A 9489-nucleotide genomic window follows, 5' to 3' on the forward strand; every position below is an offset into this window, starting at 1 on the left:
AATCACTCATCAGCCTGTGTTCACCTCGTCACAGCAGAACCTTCTTCAGAAACAGGATTCTTCTCAGAAACAGTGGAATGGCAGCGGGAGGCCACCATCGCCATGCAAGGACCACAGCACAGGAAAGTCCTGTGGCACCTGTCTGGGACACACATGGCAGCCTCAGGACACAAACATTTTCCTAGGACTGTTTCCTAGGACTGGAGACCTCGTCTCTCTTTCGGTCCCCAGGTCAGTGAAATGGTAGGCCCAGCCTGTGTCATCTGATGCCTCAGCAGAGGCTGTTCCACTGGGGACAAGGAAATGCCTGGTGCTGAACCTTAGCCCCTTCTCCCCCCACCCCACACAGTGTCACCACAGGGACTCCTGACAGCCACCTGCCAAGGAATGTCTGAGGACATTGTAAGACAAAATAAAAATTACAGGAAAGGAGGAAAAGAGAAAACTTGAATGAATATAGAAATAGATGTGTTGATACAGAGGATCAATTAATATCAAAAAAATCTAAAAACAATGATTATTTGGTTTATCAATATTATAAATTTAATCTTTGAAGTACCAGTCATAAATATTGGGAAATGATACATTTTTCCTACATTTATATTAAGTTAAGTCCAAGAGTTGTTTATAGTATTTTCAAATTAATTAAAAAGCGTGAGAAATATAATATGGCAAGATATATTTTTTATAAAGAACAATTGAAAGATACTAACGCTGTTGCAGAAACTATCAAGTACAAATAACTAAAAATCAATGTACAGTGTATCCGAATCACATTTACTGGGAATTAGGCCCTGGGTGTGTGACTAGAGAGAAGGACCTTGTGAGCTGCACAAACCAGCTGGACTTTCAGAAATTTCATCCATGGAGATGTATGTGCCCTGTGACCACAAGAGGGCGCTGTGGGACTACCCTGTGGTTCCTACACAGCTGCTCAGTGAGGACCACTCACTCAAAGGAGCCTGGGCCTTGGGGGTGGGCCTTGTGCTCCCTGATGGGACTAAGCAGCTGTGTCCTCTCTGGCCTAGCAAAGTCCCCCGAGCAAGGTTCTTTGTGTGGTGTCAGCAGGTGCTTCCTTCCAGGGCTCTCCCAGGGGATAAAGCCAACCTTCGTCCTCCTCAGTCTGACTATGAGCTGAGCTTCAGCACCTGGGCTCAGAGAGGTGCTGGGCGGTCACTGGATGGACACACATTTGCATGCACAGCCCCTCCTCTGGCGCAGGGTGGAGAAGAAAAGGAGGCCTGGGGCAGCCCAGCCCCACTGTGGGCTCAGGGGCTGCGTGCACCATGGCCTGGACCCCCGTCCTCCTCGTGCTCCTCTCTCAGTGCACAGGTGGGTACAGGCCTCGGGGACAGTGGGCATCCCCCACCATCACTGCCCCTTTGCTCAAAATCCCGAGAAATATTCTCTGGTCTCTTGTGCGAGTGATCATGTTAGTCTGTGTTTGCAGGTTCCCTCTCCCAGCCTGTGCCAACTCAGCCGCCCTCCCTCTCTGCATCTCCCGGAGCAACAGCCAGACTCACCTGCACCCTGAGCAGTGATCTCAGTGTTAGTGGTAAAGACATATACTGGTTCCAGCAGAAGCCAGGGAGCCCTCCCCGGTATCTCCTGTACTACTACTCAGACTCCAGTAAACACCAGGGCTCCGGGGTTCCCAGCCGATTCTCTGGATCCAAAGACACCTCAGCCAACGCAGGGCTTCTGCTCATCTCCGGGCTCCAGCCTGAGGACGAGGCCGACTATTACTGTAATATATGGGACGGCAACTCTAAGTCTTACACAGTGATCCCGTCCCAGAAGGAAGTGAGACAAAAACCTCTGTGCTCTCCAGGCCTGTTGCGGTCACCCCTGCTGGGGTCTGTGACCAAGTCTAGCTCAGTGGTGACTAGTGTTGTCAGATCTCATGCAGCACCTGCTTTCCTTGGTCCAATAGTTCTGACAATGTCACGTCCTTCTCTTCAACTTTTAAATTGACTTGCTCATATATTCTCATGGTGTTCATGTTTTCACAGTCAAAGATTCCTTGCTCAGAGATAAATATCTCCCGGTGGACAGAGTTGAGGACGTCAAATCAAGTTGATTGTGGCCATTTCCAGCTCAGGGTCCAGGAGTGACTAAAATTTGCTTTGGTGTGAGAACTTCAAACGAAATTCTGTCAAGCAGAAATGAAGTGTATTTTATATACTATGAGCAAATTATAAAAATTTTAAAAATAAAACAATACCATGTAAAACAATCTCTCATGAATTATTTAAGAATAAATCTGAGAAAATATGAAAATCTTGAACACTCAAAATTACATACTATTGTGAGGCAATTAAATAAAACTGAAATAGATCTTACTAGTTTGTGCCTTAAAATACACAATATTGTTAAGGTAACAATTTTTCCCAAACTGAATGAAAAACTGCCTGCAAGGTCATCAGATAAAATGTCCTCTCAATGAAGGATGAAGTAGGAAAGTTCAGGATGAAATGGAAATAGTACAAAAAAACTGAAATGAAACAATCCTTCACTAGTTTCATGAGACCTGACCCGGAAGAGGCACAGACCAGGTGGAGAGACACTGTCCTGAGGGGTGACGGGTAGTGTGGGTGCAGCCAGCCAGGGCTCGTTGAAACTAGGCACTAAAGCTCTGCTGTCACCTGTAATGAGCACCTGTGGTAACATGGTTGTAATTTATCACCTCAACCAAATGAAGAACCCTGTGACCTGTTTATGGAGAATCAAGACCACAAAGGCTCTGTATGGAAGAGGGTACCATGTGATTTCAGGGACTATGATTCCGATTGTATTTCCAAGGGTGAGAAATGGAACCTGTGTCCATAATTCCTGGGAAGACAGTGTGAAGACCCTTCTCAGATAATGGGTGTCCTCCAATAGCTGCCTTAATCCATCTCAGTAAGCTTGTGGGGATGTCTCTGCCACACACAGGGTGTCGCTTGCCTGATCTTGTGGGTGTGGATATCGTGAGAAGCCAGGCCTTATGGGGAATCTCGGATTCCCTGACCTCCACTTCCTGAGACTCAGCCCTCTCAGGGCCTCTGTGGATCCAGGACACAGACTCCCCCTCCTCCAACACGTACCATAGATAGTTCCCCAGGACAGGACCCAGGAAGGGGCCAGTGAAAGGCCACTTGTGGGTTGGAGCAGAAAAAGAGATGTGAGGTGGCTGAGTCTCAGCTCTGGGGCCCAAGAAACAGGGATGTGGGTTGTCTACACCACGTGATGGATGCCCGTTTCTTCTGTGATCTTAGCCACACAGGTGAAGGCTCCTGATGTTCATGCCCGTGCAGCATCTTTCTCCAGGTCGGACCTCCTCCTTCTGTGTGGACCCTGCCCTGTGCTCACAGGTCCCTGCCTCTCCCTGCTGATCCTCCTTCCTTAGGGGTCTGGGACCCAGGACAGAAAGCGAACAGCTACTGCCCTGGGAGAAGCAACTACGGTGGCTAGAACGGTGTGATTCTGACACATCAGCATCAGGATCTGTTCACATCACCAAAACTCAGTACACGTTGATACAGCAGCGACCTCTGGGAACTTTGCTTCTCTTTGTTGTCACCTACAGTAGAAGCTCCTCGTTACAACTTGAGGATGGAGCCAAACACCACTGACCAGCTCCATGCGAGGTCCCCGTCCTCCTCACTGCACCAGGCCCGGGAGATGAGAGTCAGCACCCCGGACCCACAGTCAGTCTCCCCTGCAGCAGTGCTCATGGGAGCACCGAGTGTTGCTCATGGGATCAAGTGCAGATGTGAGAAATGGGTGTGTAGCTCGTTTCCTAACTGTCTTCCCTCCGCACCTCACACAGGGACAGTGGAGCTTCCTTCTCAGGTCGTGTTCAGATGCCGGGCTCCAACACTTCTGGCTTTCTCCTTTTGCAATTCACCCTCACTTAGCATCTTCTCAGGCAATCCTCCACTCTGTGCTCTGCGTCTTCAGGTCTGTTAGACTGAGGACAAAGTGAGCAGGACCCCAAATCTCACCTCCCTGGATCTTTTAGATCCTTTAGACTCCTGCACCCAGGCTGTGCTGACACATTCAACCACGGTATGTGGTCAGGTCTCAGGAATAGCATCGTCTACAGCAAAACAAACAAACAAAAAACCAGTGTCACGAATACGCTCTCTCAGTAGGGCCTGGCAACAAAACATCCAGGCAGGAGCCCCAGAGACGTAGTGCCTGGAGTTCTGTCTCAGAGCCACGCAAAATGACTCCTCTGGCAAGAAATGGATCCTGAGGGGATCTTACTCATGTCCCAAGAACAGGCTGTTCATTAAGACCTCACGTGGGTGATCCTGACACAGTGCTCCTAACCCCGGAGCACTGGAGACTCACCCTCCCTAACCTCCTGTAGGAACATCACACTCTAGTCCACGGTGTCCCGCAGGCTGTACATGCAGTTTAATCACAGTGCCATTTTCTCTGTTCAAATGATTTTAATTATTGGAATGCACAATGTCTTAAATATGCGAATAAAATGTTTTAAAACCTGGAAAAAATAATAACATAAAATTTTTTAAAAATGTAAGCCAATTGTGTGACACCTAAGACAAAATCCAGACAAGAAATCTGTGAAGTAGGGATCCTGAAAACTACATATTAGACTATAAAGTCAGTTCCTAAAATAAAGAAAGGTGTTACACATTCCACAGGTAAAGGTGAACCCTAAACAAGCCTTTATTATTATTATTGTTATGATGATGATTATTATGATTATTATAGCAAACACTGATTCAGATGGAGTCCCTATGAATTAGCTCACACATGACATGACTCCGAAATGTTTGCTAAACGGTCCTCTTTTCAAAATGCCGCAGTATTTTCCTGGAAAATTCCCTTCTATGACATTTCCCTGGAGAGTCCCTTCAAGCCTTTCAAACCATCAACTGTCCCCTCGGCTCTGACACCGGACCTGATGCACACCTGGGTCATTTAGCAGCTTCTAGTCTGTACTCAAAGTGCTCTGACACCTTGAATAGTTATATATGTACCTTACTCCCATGGACCTTACTCTGGGTGTAATAAACTACAATATCAACACAGTGTACCAGGATCACAGCATCTAGGGACCAGACCAAGGATGCGTGAATAGAGACAGTGACTGATGAGCCGCATAAACCAGCTGGGCTCTCAGGGCTCTGGGCCACTGGGAAGTGTGTATCCAGCCACCAGCAGGGGGCACTGGGGGACTGACGAGTGATCCCTGCACAACTGCTCACTGAGGACAATTCATTCACTAGAAGGAGCCTGGCCTGGGTGCAGTTCTCTGTGCTCCCTCATGAGACTCAGCAGCTGTGTCCTTTCTGGGCTGGCAGAGTCCCTAGAGCAGGGACTGTGTGGTGACAGCAGGTGTTTAGCTTCCAGGGCTCTCCCAGGGGGTGAAGCCAACCTCCATCCTCCTCAGTCTGGCTCTGAGCTGAGCTCCAGCACCAGAGCTCAGGGAGGGGCTGGGCGGTCACTGGATGGACACACATTTGCATGGACAGCCCCTCCTCTGGCGGAGGGTGGAGAAGAAAAGGAGGCCTGGGGCAGCCCAGCCCCACTGTGGGCTCAGGGGCTGCGTGCACCATGGCCTGGACCCCCGTCCTCCTCCTGCTCCTCTCTCAGTGCACAGGTAAGGACAGGCCTCGGGGACCTGGGAAAGTCACATGGCTTTCTTTTATCTCTACTGGTCCAGAGCCCTGGGAAATTTTAAGCAGGTTCTTTTCCCATCACCCATGAGTGTCTGTGTTTGCAGGTTCCCTCTCCCAGCCTGTGCTGACTCAGCCGCCCTCCCTCTCTGCATCTCCGGGAGCATCAGCCAGACTCACCTGTACCCTGAGCAGTGGCTTCACTGTTGGAGACCACAGGATAAACTGGTTCCAGCAGAAGCCAGGGAGCCCTCCCCGGTATCTCCTGAGTTTCTACACAGACTCCAATAAGCACCAGGGCTCCGGGGTCCCCAGCCGCTTCTCTGGATCCAAAGACGCCTCGGCCAACGCAGGGCTTCTGCTCATCTCCGGGCTGCAGCCTGAGGACGAGGCTGACTATTACTGTTCAGTCGGGCACAGTGGTGCTCGCACAGTGACACGCGCAGATGGGGAAGTGGGACAAAAACCTCAGGCTGCTCAGGCCTTTGTTCCGAACAATTCGACATCTTCTTTTAGAAACTCGGGCCTTTGTAGACTGTACTTGGAATCCTTTCTGGTCATAATGTTTTCTTATCCATTTTTTATTCTACTTCTTTGATTTTTCAGTAGAAATAAAACAAACAAACAAAAAATCCGTGATTACACAGAAATGTTGACTGGTTTTTCATGTAACAAAACCAGGGCCTGTGGAGCTGCCCTTTGCCCCCTGGAAATAAGGAAGATGCACCTGTCCCAAGTTTCACCTTCATCAGAGCCCAGGAACATCCCAGCAGGTGGATCCTTTTCCACAGCATGGACTCTGCTCTCCCAGGGGTCACAGCGGAGATGTCCCCATCTTGCCCAGGTTCCTGGGTCCAGGGCTGACCGAGGGGCAGTGTGTTCGAGGGACGAGGCACTGAGATGTGAGATGATGGTGAGGACCCAGGCCCAGGAGGACTGACCTACAGAAAGCTGGCCCGACACCTGAGCATGCACAGTGGGTTTCAAGGTGGGGAGTCAGCAAAGGGGAAAACTGGGGTCTAAGGAACCATCTTTATGGGCCGTGAGTGGGTGGGGTGCCACACAGCCACTGGGAAATAGCTGCTTAGTCTGCTCCAGGGAAGGGGGTGAAGTTGGTCCATGGATGACGCGCTCCTACAGTGACACCACTGGGGACCATGAAGACTCCTGCGAGTGGTTCTCCTGAGCCCACAGGCACCGACTATGTCCTCCTGTATCCTCAGATCCCACTGAAGCTTTCCAACAATATAGGGTGTGGGGTGGCTTCTGGGACAACAAGAACAGGAACTTCCCACGTGTGTCACTCCTACTGTGAGGCTCTTGATAATCTCAGATCTGAAGTCACCTTCTCCTGCACAGGGGTGAGCAGACATCTTGGGAGTCACCATACCAATGGTCCCACAGGCTCCCAGGCAGAGCCTTCACATTTGCGACCTCGGACAGCAGTGAGGGACCTTCCAGGGCTCTGAGCCTGAATCTCCTGACCCAGGTTTGTTACCAGAACCTCACTGACCACTCTGGGCTCCAGCCTGAGGACGAGGCTGAGGATCACGGTTACAGAGCTGAGCACGACCCCGATGCACGAGGATCTCCTCTTCATGGGGTCATGTGATAACTCTGCCCTCCACTCCCCAGTCAGACCCATCACTCCCCTGTCCCTGCCTGGGACCCGCACATGCTCTATATCTCCACCAATGCTGGGTGGACATGACATGGAGAACGGAAGTCCAGCCTGTGTGACCCAAGGGACCTAGGTCCCTTCTGCTCTTCCTCTATGTGTCCCATGAGGTTTACCCAGGGATTGCTGATCATTCCCTGAGCTCTGGAACCTTCGCTAAGTGGTGTTTCTTTTTTTTCTCCAGAGTTTCCATCCTGGAGGAACTCCTGGAGTTGAAAGGACCCCTTCCCATTCAAGACGTGGCTCTCACGCCCATCACCTGCTCATCTTCCCCAGTTTAATGCCACAGACCCTGATTGTGTTCACACCCTTTTTCAGGTAGGAAGATGTTTGAACGCATCTCAGTCACTGGAGTCCAGACTGTACAACCCAATCCTTATTATGTCAGAGAACCCCAATATTAAAGGAAAGTTTCCAGAAAGCTCGGTTCTTCCTTCAGTGACAATATTGGTGTATTTACCAATAAAGTTAATCACTGTGGGCTCAGTGTGGGATGAGTAATAGACCTTGGAGGCCACTAAGCTAGGACAGGAAAAAAATAGTTTATACTAATGGCTTAGTTCCCAATCCTAAGAATAAAACAAGTTTAAAATTAGACTAAATAAGGAAAAAGAAATAAAAACTTATCATATATTCCAAAGATGACAGCATGAATCTTCAGATTAGCAATTAAAGACAAATGAAAGTGGGAATCAGGAGGAGAGGACACATTTCTCTGACATCGTTAAATTCTAGTGGCCAGAGAGACATCCCACGTCAATATGTGTGGAATGGGGGTGGGGATCTAACAGGAGGCCTCACAACGATGACAACGACAACAGCAAAATAAGGTGGCCTGTAAGGTAATTCATGGAGAATTATTGTCAGTATGAATCAGCAGGGTACCTGGTAGAATTTTCAACTTCGAACTTGATTTAAGATGGTCCTATATTTGCAATGGTCCCACAGTCATGGCAGATGCAAAACAAAATGTCAGGTCATTCAGACACACCTGGCAACATAAGAACTATAATCACATCCTACATTTAGCAGCCAGGAGGCCATTCATTGTGTAGAGACAATTAATGTCTCAGTCCCCAGCCCCATGGAGGGACTTACTCATTCTCCTGTTGTGGGTGGTGGCATCACAGAGATCTACGTGCAAAACCAGATGGCCCTTCCAGGGTGCTGGGTGTGGTCAGGTTGGTCTGGTCTGAGAGGAGAAGCTTCACGGACAGACCCACATGGAAAATGCTCCAATCTCTCCCGGAGACTTGGACAATCAGTGTCCATGCCGAAGTGTCGAGTTTACACATCCCTGTTTGTTTGTTTATTTAGCCAAATCCAGGATCTCACACTCATTTCAAGGAACATAGTTTAGAACATATAGCCCTGTGCTCTCAGTTGAGGCCACCAAATCCTGTCCTTGGCATCAGCACGTGATCTGATTGTCTCCCACCCAGTAGACAGTCCCCAATGTCAGAGGCAGCTGCCCTGGGAAGTATCCATGACGAGTCAGGACAGAACCAGGGACAGAGTCCAGCTGTGTCTCACTCAGGAGAGCTGACTATTCAGGGGCCCACCCGTCTACACCATTTATTGAGCACCTACTACGTGTTGGGCTCAGGTCGGGGCCAGGAACCTAGATGATGTGACAAGAAAGATATAGAATCTGATTAAGTCTCCGAAGTCCTGCTGCTGCAGAGGATGAATGAGGGGGACGTGGGAATATAGTCAGGGACCTCGAGTGTTCTGTGGATTTGGTAGAAAGATGAAGCTCGAGTCTTGGGTAAGGGATGGTGCAGGTGAGGTAGAGAAGAAAGGTCCGATTCTGCGTGGTTTTGGAGGGAAGAGGGAGAGAATGGGGGATGGGAAAAGATTTAGAGCTGGTCCTTGGGGACAGAGTGGGAGGTGAGTAGCTGCACCTACTTGAAGAAGGTTCACGGGTCAGGATGTGAGGTTTAGGGCCCAAGGTCACGTCTGTGATGGAAACCTTGACCTCAGTCTCCCTTCTTGATCAGTGGTGACCCAGGAATGTTTCTTTTCCAGATGACGAGTAGAGGATCTTGCTGGGTTTTCCCCCTTCTTCTCTGAGCATTATTTGAGATGTCCCTTCTTTATGGTACCCATGTCACCAGACTGATTTCCTTCCTGGGAACTAAATGCCCGTGCAGTCATGGGCATCTCATCCCCCAAACA

General features: G+C 49.4%; 1 pseudogene and 1 gene segment (V, D, J or C); both read left to right on the forward strand.

The window, feature by feature from the left end:
- Positions 1-1292: 1292 nt before the first annotated feature.
- LOC120581645 (immunoglobulin lambda variable 5-37-like) lies at positions 1293-2114 on the forward strand (the record flags this gene model as incomplete). The annotated part of the segment is given in 3 exon segments: positions 1293-1332; positions 1451-1803; positions 2013-2114. Coding segments are annotated over 3 exon segments (495 nt in total), but the record flags the coding sequence as incomplete, so codon positions are not given.
- A 3447-nt stretch (positions 2115-5561) lies between these two features.
- On the forward strand, positions 5562-6193 carry LOC120581649 (probable non-functional immunoglobulin lambda variable 5-48; annotated as a pseudogene).
- Positions 6194-9489: the final 3296 nt, after the last annotated feature.

The sequence above is a fragment of the Pteropus medius genome, unplaced genomic scaffold (assembly GCF_902729225.1).
Source record: "Pteropus medius unplaced genomic scaffold, Ma_sr-lr_union100, whole genome shotgun sequence".
NCBI lineage: Eukaryota > Metazoa > Chordata > Mammalia > Chiroptera > Pteropodidae > Pteropus > Pteropus medius.